General features: G+C 43.8%; 1 protein-coding gene across 1 annotated transcript; it reads right to left on the reverse strand.

Moving 5' to 3' along the window:
* Positions 1–5,700: 5,700 nt before the first annotated feature.
* TMEM9 (transmembrane protein 9) lies at positions 5,701–19,946 on the reverse strand. Its single transcript, XM_084853587.1, has 6 exons — positions 19,875–19,946; positions 16,077–16,177; positions 14,003–14,094; positions 10,465–10,573; positions 9,521–9,652; positions 5,701–7,850 (listed from the first exon to the last, which is right to left on the reverse strand). The coding sequence occupies exons 2-6, from the start codon at positions 16,140–16,142 to the stop codon at positions 7,701–7,703; spliced, it is 549 nt and encodes a 182-aa protein (XP_084709713.1). The 5' UTR covers positions 16,143–16,177; positions 19,875–19,946; the 3' UTR covers positions 5,701–7,700.
* Between the last annotated feature and the right edge of the window lie 1,096 nt (positions 19,947–21,042).

Below are 21,042 nucleotides of genomic sequence, written 5' to 3' on the forward strand. Positions count from 1 at the left end.
TCTTGGGTTCCAAGATCACGGCAGATGGTGACTGTAGCCATGACATTAAAAGACGCTTGCTCCTTGGGAGGAAAACTATGGCAAACCTAGTAGTAATGTATGGCTGTGAGAGCTGGACTATAAGGAAGGCTGAGCACCGAAGAATTGATGCTTTCGAACCGTGGTGCTGGAGAAGAGTCTTACGAGTCCCCTGGACTGCAAGGAGGTCAAATCAGTCAATCCTACAAGAAATCGACCCTGACTGCTCATTGGAAGGACAGATACTGAAGCTGAAGCTCAAATATTTTGACCACCTAATGCAAAGAGAAAATTCACTGGAAAAGACCCTGATGCTAGGAAAGACTGAAAGCAAAAGGAGAAGGGGAGGGCAGAGGAGGAGATGGCTAGATAGCATCACCGATGCAATGAATATGAACTTGAGCACGCTCCGGGAGAGAGCGGAGGACAGGAAGGCCTGGCATGCTATGGTCCATGGGGTCACGAAGAGTTGGACACGACTTAACGACTGAACAACAACAACCATCTATTTACCAATATTTACCATCTACTGTTTAAAATGGTAGAAGGATGCTACAGGGAGTGCTCTCACATTGTTCCAGAAACTTAGAAAAAGAACTAAATCCCCCTTCACTCTCATATATAAATCTGTCACTCAAACACTGAACTTTGTTCCTTGTTTAAATTTATCACTGTACATTTCTTTTAAATGTCTATTTAAATATTTAACAGGTGATTTTAGATGAAGAAGACCCCCCCACACAATAAATTATAAACAACGTTTCAAGAAATAATCTTGAACTCTGGGAAAAACCCTCTGTCTTGGCAGGGTTGCTTGACAGCTGCAATAATAAATGCATAGTTTCCTTTACATAAAACACAAATAGGCAGATTCAAAACATCTTGTGCCTGAAGCAGATTTGGACCATTAGCGTCACATCCACACCTTCCAATAGCTGTTAGCAGAACGTAAAGGTGTCAGCCTAGGCCTTGTTTCTCTTTTGTCCCTGGTGAGTTCTTGAGAGAAAGTTTCCACAAACACCAGGAATTTAACCAGAAATATTGGGAAGTGAGAGAAATTTGGGCTGTATTGACTGAGATGACTGCCTTTCCAAACTTCCTAGATATTTGTTTACATACATCCTGTTTTGCCATGCAAGAAGGTGGGTTTGTGTGCAAGTGTTATGCAAACTCACTCAGATCAAGCTACATGGACGGGATGCAGGGGAAAAGATGTGGTTGTTGGCCTTACGTGCTGCTTTTTTCGTTGTTATACTCTAACCTTTTATCAGCCATACAAAAATAAATACATTTGGAGAGGATGCAGTGCCAACCATCCATGTAAACATCATTTTCTAAGCTGGTAGTCTTCCGCCTTTTGAACCCAGAAGAACTCACATTTAGTTACAACCTTCAGCACAGAACTGGCTTGTAATTTTGCAATTCTATTTCTCCTTCACTTTCTCTTTCTCCTTCACCATTTACCACCTAATGCAATCATGGGCATCCTCAGGAATTTCTTCTGTGGGAGAGGCAAAGCTACACAGCAGTTTGTGGCTGTAATTTGCACACATAACACGTGCCACTATGATGGAGCAGCTGTGCACTTTCCTTCCATGTGCACTTTGCTGCTTAGCATTTAGAAGCCTACACAGAGTAGTAGAAGATCCTGGGAAATGAACAGTACTAATGCAGAAGAGTGTTATATTCAAGAAGCATCATGAACTCCAACAAAACTCTATTTGAAGTGAGGGATTAAAAACCCCCACACACTCCTAGGAACAAGAGAAAACCAAACCAAACCAATGCACCAACACAGTACAGCTGCTTTAAGAATACAGTATTGGATACTTTATGCATCAGTGCACTTATTGTAACATTGACAACTTCACATGACTTGTCCTGGAATGATTTCATCTTGGAAACAATGGTGAACACCCTCTAGAGCAGCCTTTTCCAACCTGGTGCCCTCCAGATGTTTTGGATTACAACTCCCAGCATTCCTGACCAGGCTGGCTGGGGCTGATGGCAGTTGAAGTCCAGAACATCGGGAGGGCAGCAGTTGGGGAAGGCGGCTCTAGCAGTGGAGTCTGTGGGGAGTGTCTTCAGCAGCGGGAAGACAAGTGGGTGTGCCTGATGAGGGTTCAGGGATCTAGAGGAGCCTGGACTACTCACTTTGCTTTTCATATTGTTATCAGATACTTTTTACATCAGCTAGCAATACTGTTTTTGCATGGCTTGAATTCTGAACTGTAGCAGTTCTTTTGGAACTGCATGTTTTTCCTGGAACTGCACATTTCGTATATGGTTGCATATTTTAAAAACGCCCTGATGACATCAGAGAACAGGTCCACCATTTCCGGTAGGTCTGGTGATAAAACAATTACAAGGTCTGCTCACTATAGCTGCCAAGATAGGTAGACCTGGCCTCTGAGAAATGTGTACACCAGCTCTACCTCTCTGTTCTTTCTCAATGAGTAGACCTGGTGTCTGAACAATGTCTTTTCACCCGCCACTGAAACCCTCCATTCTTTCCTGGACTTCCATCACCACTGTAATGGCCCTTGGGACAATGGCCATTGCAAGGGTGAAAGGTGTGGTTAATACCTGGGGTGGAGGTGACTTGCGCAGCTTGCAGATAGCACACAATACATTCAGGTAGGGATTGACGAATGCCCCCTTCCAGGGACCACTGCCCCTGCTTGCGCACCCCAGGACCCACTTGTCTGCCCCCCAACACTCACTAAACTGCCGATAACCCACACTGACCCGTCCTCAACCACCTGTCATTCCTGCGGTCGCCTTTTTGCAAAAAAAATAAATAAATGGTGACTTGGGAACTTCGTAAATCTAATATTGCACACATAGTGGCCATAGACCCCACCTACGCGATATTACAGCCATATATGGGCCATTTACACCTGCAATATTGTGTAGATGGGGCCTTTACAGCCGCTATGTGTGCAATATTAAATTTATAGAAGTTCCCAAGTCACAATTTTTTTGATTGGAAATAAAAAGGAGAGCCCTGATAAAGTTATTCCCTGGTTGAACGCTAGAGCTATCAGTCACAAAACTATGCACCTTCCCCTCTCCCTTTCCATATATGGAGAGCTGGAGCCAGGGGGATGCATCAATTTTTGCAAACATATTATCTGTGTCTGTGTCCCTCCGAATCATACCCAGAAGTTTCAGAAGGAGACGGATATGGTTCAGATTCGTAGGACACCACCTTCGCTTCGGACAAATACAAAACCTCCCTGAATTTGCATGTTCTGGTTTGGGATCTGCCTGAAGCAAATGCACGCCCCTAAACATTTTCTAACTGCAGTGTTTCCCATTTTAATTCTTCAGACAAAGCAGCTAAAATAAGCAAATTGCCTTCAACAGCAACATTTTCCAGCAGCAAAGTGTTGCACTTTTAGGTACAATCAATAAAGGAACAGTCACTAAATATCACGTTCATTTGTCAGAGATTTGATCCCCCCCGCCCCCAGTCCCGGAGTGGCTCAATGATGAAATGTCTTCATCACTATGGGAAACAATTATTTCCGCAGATCCCAATAGAATCCACATGGGGGAGTGATAGAGTCAGATCAGTGAAGATGACTGCAGAAGAAACACACAATACAAGGGAGCCATCATGATAAAATACAAGAGAATAGAATCTGTAGGCAAATACTATTGCTCACTGGAAGTATAATGGGTGCTTGGATGCTCCCACTTAATTTCTTTGGGGACAGAGTTTGAAACAAAGGCCAGTTGTATTATGGTGGAAATGCACAGACCCACATTTCTAAACCGACTTTTATTTATTGGAGAGGAATCTTTTTTCTACACCCTCCTTTGGGCCCTTCCCCCTTACTGAAAAGAATAAAAATAAATGAATGAATGAAAGTATTAGGAAGGTAACATCTAAAGTGCAAGAAGATCAAACCAGTCCATACTCCAGGAAATAAAGCCAGACTGCTCACTTGAGGGAATGATATTAAAGGCAAAACTGAAGTACTTTGGCCACATCATGAGAAGACAGGATACCCTGGAGAAGATGCTGATGCTAGGGAAAGTGGAAGGCAAAAAGAAGAGGGGCCGACCAAGGGCAAGATGGATGGAGGATATTCTGGAGGTGACGGATTCGACCTTGGGGGAGCTGGGGGCGGTGACGGCCAACAGGAAGCTCTGGCATGGGCTGGTCCATGAAGTCACAAAGACTTGGAAGCGACTGACCGAATAAACAACAACAAACAACTTCTAAAGGACAGAACCTTAGTGGATTCATAATCAGAACTTTGCATTTACTTTTATTTTAACGGAACTAGATGTGAAAACCAAGATTAATTTATGAGTGGACTCTTGACACACACCATCTGAGTTCAGAAAAACAGAATTCAAATTCTCAAACTTCCATCGGTTTGAAGGATGTGGGGAGGGGAAATTATCGTTCTTCTCTGACTCCATGCTGCCCACTCTAAGACTGAAACATGACTGGGTCAAGTCCAGAATAAAAACCTAGAAAAAACTGGAATAAAGGATGTTTAAAAACATCTTCACAAATGCCAGTCTCTCTCTATAAATGCCAGACGTTTCCTAGGTAAGCAGAATAGTAGACAAATTGGGTGCGAGTTGCACATCCCACTGAAGAGCAAAGTTCCCTTTGGTTTTCAAGGATCTAGACCAGCCTTCCCCAACTTGGTGCCCTCCAGCTGTGTTGGACTACCATTCCCAGCATCCCCCAGTCAGCCGTGTAGTCCACATCTGGAGATCACCAGATTGGCAAAGGCTGACATTCTGTGCCTCTAGGTGCAGCCAAATTAATCAGCTAGCCTTTTTTTTTTTTTTTTTTAACCAGATTGACACTTGGTAGACAGAGGGATCCAGTCTTGGAGTTCTCCATCCAGCCAAAGGCCTGCTGGCAAAAGCCAGTCAGGGTGGGAGGAGCAATGGATGCTTTCACAGTCTCCTGTTCCTCCATTTTGTTATTTAGAACTAGACAGGCTTTGAGCCCATCTAGCTTACCTACTTTGCTGTGTGCAGGGACAGGAACAGAAGCCATACCATGCATAACCATGTGCACCTCTATCATGTCTCCCCTTATTCACCTTTTCTCCAAGCAAAAGAATCCCAGCTGTTGTAACCTTCCCTCATAGGGGAGTTGCTCCAGCCCCTTGGGTCATTTTAGTTGCCCTTTTCTGCACTTTTTTCACCTCTACAATATGTTTTTTTAGGTGTGGTGACCAGGAACTGCTATGGAACTTTCCACACCGACTGAGAGGGGTAGGGAGAAATCCCCACTTGGATCTCCCACGAACACCCCCACGGTCATAGCTCTGTCTATGGCCTCAGGGAGGGAATTCTGCCATATCCTATGGCCCATCTGTTACTGTTTGATTGCTGTCTTATTCTTTTGCATATAGTCCTCTTTATATTTTAATAGAAAAGTGGCTTGTAAAGGTTTTTAATAAAGAGAATGCATTTGCGTGCTTCATCCTTCCACTTAAATGTTTGTAACAGCTTATTTAGAGATTAATGTTTAGTGACAGCCTGCCTAAAAGCTTGCCTATATTTTAGGATGCATTCATATTCCTTCCTGTCTTCCCTTTGCCATGTGCTTCCACCCATTTGCTGAAATGTGTGATTTCTCATAGCTCCTTCTACACAAAAGTATCCAGAAAAACAGACCAGAAAAGCACACCAGAAAAAAAGTTACACACCAGTTTCTTTGTTTAATGAAAAGATGCTGCATAGTAACAAGGACTGGCCCAATCTGCCAGAGATCCCGTAAGGGAAATAAATAAAACCAATTATTTAGTACATAAACACTTTCTCATGCAGAAGGAATACAGGCCATCCTTAAAAATTTCTTGTTGACTTTTTCATTAGAGAACCATTACTACATACATTACAGAGTTGCACTACGGTTAATACTACTTCCCCTTCACCAGTGACATAATGCTGCCTCGACAAACTGCTGTGGATATCGTAAGAACAAACATGTTTGCAATGTCCCATACATGTGGACAACCTGTTCCCAAGCCAAACTAAAACAAAATAACTACTGCACCCCTGTGAAGTCAAATTAAAATCCAAAGCTTTAATCCTATTTCTTTTCAGGCGAGTTTATACCAGGATCCAGAGACCAGTTTCTGCATATCGAGTTGTATCCGATGTTAGTCCTACTTAGAGTAGACCCACTGAAATGAATAGGATTTAAGTTAGACTACCAACGGGTACAACACAGTGAACAGACTTCCACAAGCAACATGACAATTCTCCTTGCCTAAGATGCTCATGCAAAAAGTTTTCAGAACGTGGGGGGAGTGGGGAAGCAAACAAATCTAAAGAGCCTCTTTTGTATGCAGCTGAACATCTTGAAGGCCTTACATACAAACAGGATAGTTAACATGTGCAAAGCTTATGCGTGTGCAGGTGCAACTGTGTGAACAGTATTTGTTCTTCCTGCTCAAGGTTCTCTGGAACCCAGATTTAAGCCTAGATCTTACCCAGGGGTAGGCAACTATGGGAGGTCCATGAGCCATTTTTTACTTAACAGGCCAGAGAATATTGGTCTGTTTTTAAAATTAGAAATGCCATCCGTAGCATAACGGAGGACCTAAAGGGTCAAACTTAGCTTGCTTATTATTTCCCTGAAGCTGGCAGCAGGGAGCTGCATTTGGTCCACCCCTAATCTAACCTTATGAGCAATTAACTATTGTTGTCTGCAGAGGGAATACACAGCAACCTGCCATCAATGTGTATGTGAAAGAGGCATGTGCAAACTTTTAGGGCCAGTTTGGTCTCTCTGGAGGTGAGAGCAGGGGAGGAGCCTAAATCTTACCCAGGCTCATTCACAAAAGTGCTAAGCCATAGTTTAGAATTACCTCTGAATCAGCTAATTTGCTTCTCTGTGTTTCTTTGGTCCGAGCTTTACTTGCCTGAAAGAGTCCCTGAAGGAATTACCTATAAGGGCTCACGATGCAAACATAACCTCTCCCTTTACTACATTAATTTCCTTTATTTTACTTTTCAATAATTAGTGCCAGATCCCCAAACCAATCTTCTCTATGTAAGACCAGACCACTTCCCTGTGAGCTTTTTGCAATAATGAAGGGTCTTACATTAGCTTGATGCCAGGTGGGGAAACAAGGAAGTGGACCTTCCAGTTCCATTAATAATGTACCCACTTCAAGCTGAAAATCAAGCCATGGGTTTATAAAACAGCAAATAAACGAACAAAAACACCCTAGTGCCACATTTTTCACCAGTAACTTAGATCCGTGCCTGGCAGGTTACTGGACTAAGCATAAATTTGCCATTATTTATAACTTTGAAAGTCAAACAGATACACTGCAGCTAAAAGTTGGTCTTTCCCTCTTCCACAGATCACACAAAAATCAAGCGGCAATACTCACTGCTTGGTGAATGAAGCATGGTTTTAGGCAATGGGGCAGATGTAGGGGATATTCCTGCCTGAAGCATAAAAGGCTTTGGGGATACACAGCCAGGGGCTTGCTTCAGTGTAGCTTGTTCTTGAGGGTGGGGTGGGGCAAAGGGGGTGGGGAGAAAACCAGCAAATCCAATCTCGAAAAGGCAGGTGCAACAGATTTCAACTACAGGCCTTGGGGTTTGTCTTGGCTAACAGAAATCCTCCCCCCAGCTAACCGGCAGCCGCTGCCCACTCCTGGGTCGTAAACTCTCAGTGAGCTCTAGCTCAGCATCTTGTGCCGATCAAAGACAGTCTTCCGCTGCTCCTGCACCTGACGCTTCCACCGCTCCTGGGCTCCTTCCACTCTCTCCAGCACGGTGTTTGCCCTGATGCCGGCAGAAGGGCGGATAGCTGCCAACGAATGGGTATCCTGCAATAGCGAAAGGAGAAAGGTCTGAAGTATCCGGGTCGGGAAAAAGCATTTGGGATGCACAACAGTAATGGTCTATATTGGGACACAGTGAAGTATGAAAGGGTATCTGAAGCAGAATGGATACACACACACCTGCACGCTATACTAAAAGGAAACAGTGTCATCATTCAGACTAGGGGGACATCTCTATGTGGCATTCTTTCCCTGGCATTCTTCAAACTACCAAACCAATTACATTGCTGCAATACCCTCTGAACCTGCCTTCTGCAATCTGTGCCTTCCAGATGTTTTGGACTTCAGCTCCTATCAGCCCCAGGCAGCATTGCTAATAGTCAGGAATCCTGGGAGTTGTAGTCCACAATGTTTGGAGGGCACCAGTTTGGGAAAGTCCATTCTAAAGGGACTGGACTCAATTTAGGCATCTCATCAAGGCCTAACTGGGCAGGAAGAGCAGCATATAAAATCTGAATTAATGAATGACCCAGTTTGCACATAATGACAATCCATGGGCTTTTTAAAGCATGGGTTGTTGGGGCCTCAGGTGAAGAAATGAATGTGTTGCCTCCTGTGTGCTCATCGCTTCTGCTTTCAGTCACCAACCCAGGAACCTGGGTTGTTATCACGATGACCAAAACCAGAAATCTGGATTTCTTAGGGTTTAAACAACCTAGAGTGAACCCAACAACAAACCATGGGCAGTTGTTGGGTTAATTCTGGGTTGTTTGCTGCTGCTCAGCCCAGGAATTGTCATGACATGCAAACCAGGTCAATGAAATCTTACTGATTCGTAAGGGTCATATAGATTGCATGTATCTGCAGTTCTGACCTCAAGCACATCCTGGCTCTGAAAAAGGTCTGATCAATGTCTGTAAGCCACAATGGAGGTGGAAAGAGTCTCCAATTGTCAGGGACCAGATAACTTTTATATTCAGTGTTCCCAAAAGGGCTGGATAGGATGCTGCCTATATTATAAAGTTCCTGAAGAATGGATAATAAATATGATTGAAACTATATTCCCCAAGGTGTACATGTGCATGCATGCACATACTTTAAGGTACTCCAATGCCAGTCATGTACCCTAGAATTTGGGTAGCAGGAAGCTATATCACAATCTGGGATAAAATCCCAGGCTGCTTTATTCCACTGACTCGTTAGGGCCAAACTACAGGTTATGCTAATTGTGTCCTCAATTCAGATCAGGACCACAGTGCTCCTGGAGGGGAGGGTTCAATCCCACCCTCAGTTTTCCTGGAAATTTCAACTCCCCCCTCCCCCGCCCTCTGGGAGGGGTGTTAAAAAAAAGAAAAACGCTTCAATTGATTCTAATGGATACTTTTTTTCCTTCTTTTTTTTTAGCCTCCCTCCCGCAGGGGTGTGGGTGGAATTTCAGGGGGAAAAAATGAGTGTTGAGGGGGTGGGGAAATATTTAACCCTCCCCTACTAGAACACTGTGGTCCTGATCCAAAGTGGGATCACTTGTATAAGAGTAAAGAAAACTATCCCGAACAGCTACATGCTATGTGATTAGCATAATGTACAGTTTGGCCCTAGGAGTGTTAGTTACAGGAACAGACTTGGTTGCAATTTTCATTCTCCATCCCATCTACTTTTTCACCACAGCCTGTTCACTGTCCAGAGGGACCCTAATTAGAGAACATCACACTCACCTCACTCTCTTCTTCATTGTGCAGGCGCTGGGTGTAGGCATCGGGCTTGCGGATGAGGGGGTCCACCACCATCAGAAAGACCATGTAGAGTAGAAGGGCCCCAATCACAGAGAGGTATAGGATAATGATGAACTGCAAGAAGACGACAGGAAAAGATAATCAAGGACTCTGGATGAAAGAGAAATCTTAAGCCGTCACTTCCAACCAATGGCAAGGCCACAGAACTTATACTGAAATAAGGGGAATTGGCTCAGGCCCTTGGCAGGTCAGTGGCACAGAGATAAGATGAGGCTGTATCTCCACTGAGAGGCATTAAGTAACTGACCCAAGATAGCCATCACCTCAGAAGTAAGTGATCCAGGAGCCAACTCCCAGACAACTAACTAAAACATTAGCTCAATTGTTTCCTTGATGCCTCTATGATTAATCCAGGCCAAGGGCAGGCAACCTGGTGCCTTGCAGAGGTTTCAGATGACAACTCCCATAATCTCTGATCACTGGCCATGCTGGCTGGGGCTCATAGTCCAAAACATCTGGTGGGCACCAGGTTGTCTACACCTGATCTACATCATGATTCTCAAAGATAGCCCCAGTGGCTGCCTGTGGGTACCAGGGACTTCTGATGAGGCCACTGAGACACAGGCATGTTCCACTGACATGTACGGGATATGACTCTGCTGTGGCCACATCTGTAACCCCTACATGCGTTCTATGGCCACACATTAGCTACAACCAAAGACCTATGTGAGAACTGCCAAACTAGACCTTCAGAGATGCAGGCATTCTTTGTGGAGCAGTGTTACTTCCCCCATAGGTGTATCCTCCATCCTTTTCACCTCTCTCCTGGAAATTGCCAACAGCCAAAGTTCTCAGTGGAATACAGCAAGAGTGGGGGAAAAGAGGGCACAAGGAAGGCTGGTATAAAGGATGCGCTTGTCATGTACCTTGATGGTGGTGGTGCTTCGCTCTTCATACCTGCACTCACACAGCAGGCAGTATGCCTCGACATCATGGCCTGGCACTGGCATAGGCTCCACCACATGGAGGCAGTTACTGGAATGGCAAGAAACAAGCATCAACAATGGGTATCAAAGATCTCTCATGCTGCAGAGTAGGGTATAATGCAGGCTTCCCCAATGTGGTCTCCTCCAGGTGTGTTGGACTGCAACTCCTACCATTCCCAGCCATTGCCCATGCTGTCTATGGGAGTTGTAATCCAGGAGCGCACCAGGGTGGGGAAGGCTGGTATAAATTATCTGTTCTGGAGAAGTTTATTGCAACATTCAACTGGACATATTGTCCAGTTGAATGTTGCAATACATGCTGCATATTGACTGTGTTTAGATGATTATCAGCTTAATAAGCCAAGATATGCACAAGACTTTTGTGTTGTGCTCACAATCCCTTCTCCACTCTTTACAGTATGCAGAAATTAAACCCAGAAGTCTCAAATTAACCATAGTTTCAATTTCATCCAAATCAGAACAAGTTAGGATCTTAAGCCATGGTTTGAAGTTGGCTTAAGATCCCAGTTTATTCTGAAGATGAAAAAGGAAATTCTAGTTAATTGGAGATTCATGGGTTTAACTGCTGCATGCCATGAACAAAGGGGCGGTGGAGAGAAAGGGGCTGTGTGTAAAGGCAAAACACTCATATATATTTCAGTTTAAACTGAGATATGATCATCCAAACTGAGCCATTTTACACAGCAGGAAAATAAAGACCTGTGCAGTGGCAACTAAGTGTTTGTGCTGTTGGGCATGTGGAGTTTAACAAGGAGCTAGGCTGTTTCTTGAAAAGAAATAGACGAGAAAAAAAACAGATGAAAAACAAACAAAAAAATCAGATGAATACTGTTTCCTTTCAATCTTCTTAACCATATACTAAAAGAATATTAGAGCCTTTCCTTATTCCCCATTCTTTGCAAAGCACCTCCATTTTTCTTCTTCTTCTTCTTCTTCATCTGTTCATTCACACTTTCCCTTCTTTGTTTCCTGATTGTTCTTTCTCTCAGCTAGAAAACATCCACCAAAATTAACTGCTTGTGCAGTTAGAAACAACCCTGGAAAGATGAGATTTTTGAATGAAAGAAGCAGATTCAAGAAAATTCATTTGCAGGAATTTGGTAGAGCAAACGCCTGCACTTGGGTGAGATTTGGCAGACCTATGATAACTTGACCAGTTGCATCCTCAATCATTTCCAGCCAAAGTTCATCAGCACGGCAGCCTTTTGGAGAATTCCTGCAGTTACCTTCCCAAAGTCCTAGATGGCACCAGCTACATGGCCATTTCTTGAATACAGCTGTGTGCACAGAAGTCACATAAAATGGAAAAAACACATAAAAGAACATTTAAAATGGAAGTCGCATGTCTAGAGACCATCTGGCTGTGAGTCCTGCTGGATGATCTTATTCCCTGTTTCTGTTCCATCTGGCGGGGGGGGGGGCAGTAGTCCTAATGAAGGGTTTCTGCTGGGGCAATGTTTATTTTTGGATAAGTGATACTATTTTTGCTGCAATTTGGGATTTTGTTTTTATATTTCTTTTTGCTAGGCCTCAGTATGAATTATTAGGGGATTGTTCAATTTTGGTGCAATACTGAATTTTGTTAACATGAATTGCTTGGGCCTACTGAACTATTTGTTATGGCAACTGAAATTTTGCTGACATGACTTTTACTTGTACTGAGAATTATCTTGAAATGTTGGCCTACTTTATTATGCATTGCTCTATTCTGACGTTGTCATGAGCTGCTATGAGCATGACTGGGCATACTAAAGGAGGCATACTAATAAATGGATGATGTCATTTTATAATACAATGCAATAACTGATGATGTCATAGCTAATAAATTGATGATGTCCTAACAAACTGATGATGTCATTTTATAATACAATGTAATAACAACAGCAGCCGCAACAACAACACTTGAAGGCAGATCACAGTCCTAAAGTAGATGTTCTCGAACTCCATCAGAGTGTGTCTTCCCAAGTCAGCATACTTGTAAGTTTTACCAATGGGGGCAAATAAATAAATAGCAGGGGTGGAAATACTTAACTCTCTCCTCCTGTGGTCCGGATCCAGATTACCCCTCCCCCCCATGATTGCTTTTTGTTTTTTTAAAAAAATGCTTTGGGAGTTCCAACTGCAGAACTCCCATGTCACAACTAGTTTGACCCTTACTTGTGAGTAAATCTCATTGAACTCATTGAAACTTGCATCTGAGATACCACGCTTAGGATTGTGCTGTTCACGTATCTAACATCACCAGTTAGTAAAGTCAATCTTCCTTACGACTAAACTACATAAAAGGTAAAACAAAAGCATCACCCAGCATAATTAATTCCATCAAAATACATCCTGAATAATGATTTTTAAGTTATTTTTTAAAATACATTTCTTCCTGTAAGTTACAAGGGAAGAGTACTAGTGGTACCCACTTGGACAAATTTCCACAACCTCATGTTTATGCTATAGAAGTCCCTCTCCAGTCATTCTGACTAAGGACATTCTGAGCAGACCTTCTTAATACATGGGTATAAGGCCGCCTTCCCAACCTGCTGCCCTCCAGATGTTTTGGTGTTCAACTCCCATCAGCACAGCCAGCATAGCCAATGATCAGGAATGCTGGTTGTAGCCCAAAACATCTGGAAAGCTCCAGGGTGGGGAAGGCTCATGTAGGGAATGGAGGGTGTGTTCTCTGAGATGGCAGGGGATGGTGAAATAATCTCACTGCTTCCAATGTTACCTTCTCCATATCAAGACTGTGAAAATACTATTAGGAAGGGAGCAGAAAATAACTGCAGACAGAAAGGAGTGTCCATTTTTTTATTGTTTCCCTACTGAGGGCTTCAAAACATAAGCAGGGCATTGTAGCACCATGAGAGGTCCTAATCCTCAGACTGCCACTCTCATCATTACAGCTTCATTCCCTTAATCAGTAATGTTGAATACACACATAGTTTAAAGGCACAATCCTTTGCATGTTTAGACAGAAAAAAGTCCTGCAACTCCCAGCATTCCCCAGCCAGCCATGCCAAGAATTGTAGGACTTTTTTTCTGTCTAAACTTTCATAGGATTGTTCCTTAAATGTATGTTTAAAGCAATTATGTTGATCAGCCAGGAACTATGAAATTTCAGTTTATTTTCCCAACAACCCAAGACTTAAAACTCAGCACAAAGAACTCCCATGGTCTTGATCAACATTTAAATGACAAATGTTCATTTTCTTTGGTGTTGTCATGATATGTTGCATGGTGCCATTGGCATTTTATATTTTAAATCCCTTAAGAACAAACATCCATCCATTTCGGCTCCAGAATCGGAAAGGAGCAGTTATAAATCCTGGCCTTTCACACTGGTGGAGGTCCAAATCTGTTTTGACGTTCCTGGAATAGTTACATAAGGAACTCTGTTTTACAGCTTGCAAAGGTCAAATGCTACGAATATGGAGATTGTAAACCACAATGACGGATGACTCACCAGTCCTTCTGCGACACATTCTTCTTGTAAATCTGTCCACTAATATTCCTGTATGGCGGGCAGACACACTTGCAACGGATGTCCTCAAAGGTCTTCCAAAGAAAAATAGGATACAAATGGAATAAAGAGCACTAGGCAAAATGTCCTGCCCCATCATGAAGTGAGATACTTGCAGCAGATCCCCACTAGAATTCCCTAGCAATCTTTCTCCCTGCCTAATCACTTCATCCAGATAATAATATGTTAAAAGAACTAATAGCCATATGTAGGGGATTTTTAATTCATGTTTCAAACATTCTGGTAGAAAGAAGCTCTCAGTTTGCTGTTAAGTAGAACTACAGAGCAGCTGATATCTGTGTCTTAGGGCGCAATCCTGTTCATGCTTAGAAAGAGCAATGCTGGCTGGGACATGCTGGGAGTTGTAAGCATTTTCTCTGTCTAAACATGCATAGGATTGCGCCCTTAGTGTCTGATGCTATGCATGTTTACTCAGAAGCAAGTGTCAATGAGCTCAATAGGACATACTCCCAAATAAGTGTCCATAGGAGTGCATCCTTACTCATATTTTAACAGCAACCTAGTTAACTCTACCATGAAGTCATAAAACAGGTATCTTTTATTGGATTGATCCAAAGCAGTAGCAAAGGACTGTAAGCTTTCAAGTGATAGAGTCCTTAGAATAGACAGAAGAGCACTATATGCCCATCACAACCCATAATAAAACAAGGGGGCAATCCAGCTAAAAAGATTACGCATGTTTATATCCCACATTTTAATGGGACAGTCAAGCACATGCAAAGTAGGTCAATGGGATTTAAAAGCATCACACAGTTTCTTCTACATGTAATGCCCATTTCCTTTCTTACTAGCACTGAGATGATTCACATGTAGGGATGTACGAAAGTCACTTACCTTTTACGAAATTTGATTCACGGTGGGGGGGAGGCGCTCTGTCCCTCCCCCCGAAATTCTGGCCGGGGGGGGGGAGGCGTCCCGTCCCTCCCCCCTGAAATTCTGGCCAGGGGGGGAGGCGCCCCGTCCCCCCCCAAATTCTGGCCGGGGGGGAGGCGCCCCGTCCCTCCTGCTGCGAATCCTGGCCGGCCGGGTCTGCAAATGGCGGCGGCCGTAGCCGCCGCCGTTTGCGTTCCTGCAGTCAGCCGTGATAGGCTACATAAATGTTTACATAGCCTATCATGGTATTTTTTAAAAATCTAGCTGTGATAGGCTACGTAAATCTTTAGGTAGCCTATCACGTTTTTTTTTAAAACTTGGAAATGGCGGCGGCGGAAGCCGGTCGGAAGACTGGCCGCCGCCGCTGCCGAAGCCGCCGCTGCCACCAGGGAGATTCGCCCAAGTTAAGTCCTGCCATGGGGGAGGCCGGGGGGGCAGACCGTTTCGCCACGGATTTCAGGGGGCCGAATGAGCTGGCATTCGGCCTCCCCGAGATTCGTGGCGAAATTCTCTGACATCCCTATTCACATGCAGGACTAAACTCTGGTTTCGATTACATTCACAAGCTGAAATGAGCCCAAGCAAAGCCTTGAAGTCACATACTCCCCTCTCCCCACTGCTGGGCGAAGAACTTCCCTAGTGTTTTTGTTTCACTTTCAAAGAATCATGACTTATCATGTTGTGGCTTAAAAAAAACTCTTGTCAGTTTTGAAGCAAGCCAACTTCCAAATGTGGTATCTGAACCTGGCTTGTTTAACTAACCAGAGTTTGTTTTAAACCACGGTCTCGGGGTTGTATGACACAAGCCAGAATTCCTTGAAAATGAAAGTAGTGACGCTCTTCTCCTGGCTGGGTGGGGGGAGGTGAGAATGCACAAGACCGAGGCTTTGCTCAGGCTCATTACACCTTTACTCAGGTAGCTTTCCCCAGCCTGGTGCCTTCCAGATGTTTTGGACTTCAACTCCCATCAGCCCCAGCCAGCATGGGCAATGATCAGAAAGGCTGGGAGTTGTAGTCCAAAACATCTGGAAGGCACCACGTTGGTGAAGGCTGATTCAGTGTTACATGTGAACTCTCCCATAGAGTGCATTTTCTCCCTCTGAGACCCCTCTTGCTTTCTCACCTTGCGGGCCTCAGACAGTGGTACTAGGATACACCAAACAATGGCTGTGACTGACACGAATTTCATGGTTTTTCAGATGTGCTGCATGAGCATCACAGGACCTTGGAGCAAAGAAAAGAAAGGAAGTCAGCAAACTCTTTGTAGAGCTCTATGCATAAGTCCTAGATGTCACAATGGGCCTGTTCACACGTTGGGTGCTGCGTGTGAACTGCTTCCAATCTGAATATGCAATCTCCAAACCGTCCAATCGTAGGTTGCTTTGTGATGTGCGAACCCAGATGCTATGGGTTACTCATGGATTAAATAACCCAAGGTTAACCTAAGAACTAATAGTAGATTAACTTTGGGTTGTTCAACCCACAAACAACCCATCATGTACAGGTGCACATGACACAAAGCAACCCACAGTTGTGGCAATCAAAGGTTGCATATTCAAAGCAGCAGTGGCACATGACCCAGCAAATCATGGGTTAATTAATTAACCCATGGTTTGCCACCACTACTTGCAAAACGGGTAAAATATGGTTATCTGTTTCCCAATACCACCAAAATATACCTTCCCGCTTAATTCATAATATATAGTTGACCATGGAGATGTCTACCTTCTTCTTTTAGGCCCAACAACCCCAAGCATTCAACAAAATGAGTCAAAATTCAGTGTTGCATCTCCCAATCCTCCAGAACAGATTTTGAAGTTGCGAAAGGGGGAGGAGGAATCAGGCCTCTCCCCGTTCCATTGATGGAAGCCATATTGTCAGTGGGAGGAGCTAATTGGACATAACCTATTGTCGGTCAAGCTTTAAAAAGAGAACTTGGTCTTTTTCTGTCTCTGTAGTTAGATTTTTAATTTGTGTGCTGCTTTTAACCTGTGTTCTAAACCCCCCCAAAGCAGCTCACAATACACAGAAAATAAACCAAGAACTGTAACAATGCATATCAAAACATAAGAGCAACATATCAGTAACCATTCATTTCAATCATAATATCAATACTTCAATAAATATTTCAAAAAACATTTAATTATTAGAAAATTCCAACCTTTACAACAATTGCATTGGCCTCCAGACTCAAGCACATTCTCACCCTTCCGGCCCACATGAGATGAGCTTTTCCAGCCACTTTATGTCCAAATGTATCATCAGTCTTGTGAATGAGACAGTGTTAGTTTGTAGACCGGCCCATTTTGAGACATCTGACTTCTGTATGTCTTGAACAATATGTTCACAAAACCAGAAAGTACATAGCTATGTCATGAAGTAACTCTGGGGCGGGGCGGGGTGGGGTGGGGTGTAGGAGATCAGATTTGGTGATGTGAACCCATCCTGACTGTATTCACACAGTGCATAGTTAAACTATGGAACTTGCTGGCAGAAGATGTAGTTATCGCTGCTAGCTTAGACAGCTTTAAAAGGGAATTAACCCATTCATGGAGGACAGGGCTATCAATGGCTACGAGTCGTGATGGCTATATATCGCCTCCAGTATCGGACACTCCAGTAGAATATAAATGCAATAATAAATTAGAACTATATATAAAAGTAATTCAGAGTTGCTCAGTGCCAGGTGTGTGTGTGTGACTAGCAAGTCCCGAGCAAGAATGGGAGTCCCATTCCCACAGAGCGAGTCCCAGAGCCTTTCCACGAGGGTTCCCTGAGCACTGCTTTTCCACAATCAGCTGGATGCCGGTCCATAACTGAAATGGGGCTCTGCACCACACTTCATACAGTGTGCTACCCCTCATTACAATGACACAACACCTGCCACAAGGAAAAGGCAAATACAGGCAACACATTACTGCCCCAGCCATAGCAATCCCAAGCAAAAGGAGTGTAAACGTTTGCTCATTAATTTGGGGTTTGTCTTTTCAGCGCACTTGCAGAAAGAAGAAAAACGGCAAACACCAGCTGCTGTAAAACAATGAGGGGAAAGGATATTGTTGCAGGACATGTAAAACAATGGGGGCAAAGGATAGTGTTACAGGACATGCGATGACAGAGGTGGTGGAAGCAGCTTGTGATTCTTTTTGACTTTTTTATTAGCACACCTGTGCTGCAGCGCAAAAACAAATCAAAAATGTTGACTAATAATAGGACTAATGCTAGCTGTGAATAGGGAGAGGGATTGCTTTATAAAATTACCAACAGGTGAAATGCAGATAAAAGTCACACCAATCAGCTGTTTGGTGAGAAAGAGGGATATGGGGGGCAGGTCTGACTCTAGCCCCCAGCTTCCTAGCCTAAACAGCAGAACCGCAGAATTTTAACGTTTTTGAAAATGGATATAGGACAATGGTGGCAGAGCAACCAGGGAACTCAGGGCAAGCACGCAGAAGGGCAGGTTTCTGACTGCCTTGAGGACCACTGCTTTGCCAGCTGAATTAATGGCATTCTGCCGGCCAACATGGGAAAGGCTGATGCTGTAAACCTAAAATAATGAGTCCAGGCCAGGTCTTCAAACATGGCAGGAGAATTGGTGGGAGGTTGGGGACTGGCTGGGCTGGAGTGGGAGTGGAGTAAAATGCCAGCTAGAGAAGAACTCGGTCTTGCAATGTTCATCTTGTATTTAAGGCAAGCATTACAAGCCCTGGATACTCGTATTTCGAAGGCTACATCTCTATAAATCTATGGTGCATCCACATTTAGAATACAGTTCTGGTCAGCTCATTCTGGTCAAAATATTGCAGAGCTGCACAAGGTACAAAATAGGCAACTAAAACAACAGAGAGGTTGGAGCACACTCCTTTTAAGGAGAGAAATAAGCATTTGGGGTCCATTTGTTGACGGGGGTTACATTTAAAGGAATACATTAGAGATATATGAAATGATGAATGTGGTAGAACGGCTTTCCCCCACCTGATGCTCTCCAGCATGGCCATTGACCAAGCTGGTTGAGGATTGGGGGAATTGTAGTCCAACACATCTGGAGAGCACCAGGTTGGGGAAGGCTGAGGTAGAAAGTGAGGATTTCTTATGCTATTCATTAAAGCAGAAAAGGGTCACCTAGGCAAGTGGACTGAAAGAAGTTTCAGAGCAGACAAAAGAAAGCCATTCACATAATGGGGTTGATCCACATATAATGCCAAACCATGGTTTGGATAAGTCCTGTATTTCCACAGCCCTGGTTTGCAGGGCAAGCGTAAAACACAGATTGCTGGTTGGGATGCAATGGCACATTCTGGTTTGCAACCAACCAAGCTGCCACTCGTTAACCAGAGAATAAGAGAGGAGAAGGGAGAGGGTAAATCCAAAGCTCAGTTATGTGACACCAAATCATGGCATGGCGTTACAGATCAATAGCCCCAAGATTTAATTCCCACACAGAATTCACTGCTACAATATGTGATTATGGCCACTGGCTCAGACAGCTTTGAAAAAAGGCTTAAATTAATTCATGGGGAACTGATTCGTCAAAGGCTATTATCTATGACAGCTAAATAGAACCTCCACTTATGGAGGGAGTATACCTCTGATGCCCAGGCCAAACAAAAGAAAACGTACCACTAAGTAATGATGCATTTCTGTAGGCCTCCTGAAGGAATACAATGAAAAGGTAGCAATTTCTATGGGTTTACTTGCAGATCATATTCTGTCTGGCAATTTAAACTCTGTCTGAATCCGTTTTCGCACATTCATTCATCACAAACGAGAAAACTGGCCAGATTGCAGGAACTGGGCTCTTCGAAGCTACACGCCAGCCAGCACGAGACGGCGCAGACTAAACTACGAACTCCCCCGCATCCCCCGTTGCTAGTCCTCAAATCAGGGACTAGGATTATTCAGTATATAATAAAATACCCACCCCAGCTGCACCGGCTCGTAGAAACAGTAGAATCCACGCTAATCGTCGTCGGTATTCCCTGCTGACATCATCAAAACAGACGCTGCTTGCAACCAGCCAATAGTCTTCGTCCAAGCGCCGCAGCGAGGGATCATCAATATTTTCTGAACCTTGGTTTAACAGGGGAAAAAAAATACCAAAGTTAAAAAGGGCTTGATTTTGGGAATGAAAGATTCGACGGCTAAACATTTAATGCAGGGCAGACGATAATTATAATTTATCGGGGCACGAAGAAGCGCCAGGCGCAGAACCAGCACTGATTTCCTGTTTTGAATCTGCGAATTTATCCTTACAGTCTTGGGAAGTCATGTCATCTCCATGGGCTTGCTCAGACTAGTTTGCAAATAAAGTGAAATGCAATCTTTACGTATCAAGGACATCCGGTTCACAACAGCGGAGAGGTACACTTGATTGCTTGGTTCGGGGTGTCTGTGTAAGGACACTGAACACACACACCAGCACTACCAACCTTTTATATTAAACAGTGACACGCTGGCTAGAGTACCATTGAGCATGTGCAGAATATATTTCCTTTGTAGCCAGCATCACATACATAGAGCTATACAGAATAATTTACATCGTAATCCTATGCATGTCTATATTCAGAGGAGTCTCACTGAATTCAATGGGATTTACTCCCACGTGAGTGTGCACGGGATTGCAGACTTGCGCGCGCGCACACACCTCAGTTCTCCGCCCATATGCAATTTACAATCTAGATCCTGACGGAAGAGGAGACCAGCGGAGACGAAGGGGAAAAAAAGTCGTCGTAAAGTATTAATATGCGCGAATGGGATTAGCCACTCCTTGCAGATAGAGTTTGTTTCAGTTGGGGATTAGATCACTGAAACCAGCTTTTGTTTTGAAAATGAACCTGAGCCAGGAGCTTTGAGCATATATGCAGAGTGATTTCCCGGATAACACGAACCAAATTCTGTTTTGTTTTGAAAGATGTAAAGGAATCGTTGCACCACTCAAAACACCATCTCATTAAAAAAGGATGCAGGAGGTAGGAAAACACGGGCTGTGCAACTCGCTGTTGAAAAAACGATTGATCTTTCTGCCGGGGCTGATTTTAAAAGGTGTAGGATTCTTCTTGTCCCACAAGCGGTTCGTCCCAGGAAGTTTC

This window comes from Heloderma suspectum, chromosome 4 (assembly GCF_057233095.1).
Source record: "Heloderma suspectum isolate Gila_16-S chromosome 4, 16-S_ref, whole genome shotgun sequence".
In the NCBI taxonomy this organism is placed as follows: Eukaryota; Metazoa; Chordata; class Lepidosauria; order Squamata; family Helodermatidae; genus Heloderma; species Heloderma suspectum.

What these genes read in the sequence shown, in the direction of transcription:
- TMEM9 (XM_084853587.1), bottom strand. Translation starts at nt 16,142, where the DNA reads ATGAAATTCGTGTCAGTCACAGCCATTGTTTGGTGTATCCTAGTACCA. An exon ending in GAAGCACCACCACCATCAAG is followed by an intron (nt 9,653 to 10,464) that starts GTACATGACAAG and finishes GTCTTCTTGCAG; the next exon opens with TTCATCATTATCCTATACCT. An exon ending in ACAATGAAGAAGAGAGTGAG is followed by an intron (nt 7,851 to 9,520) that starts GTGAGTGTGATG and finishes TCGCTATTGCAG; the next exon opens with GATACCCATTCGTTGGCAGC.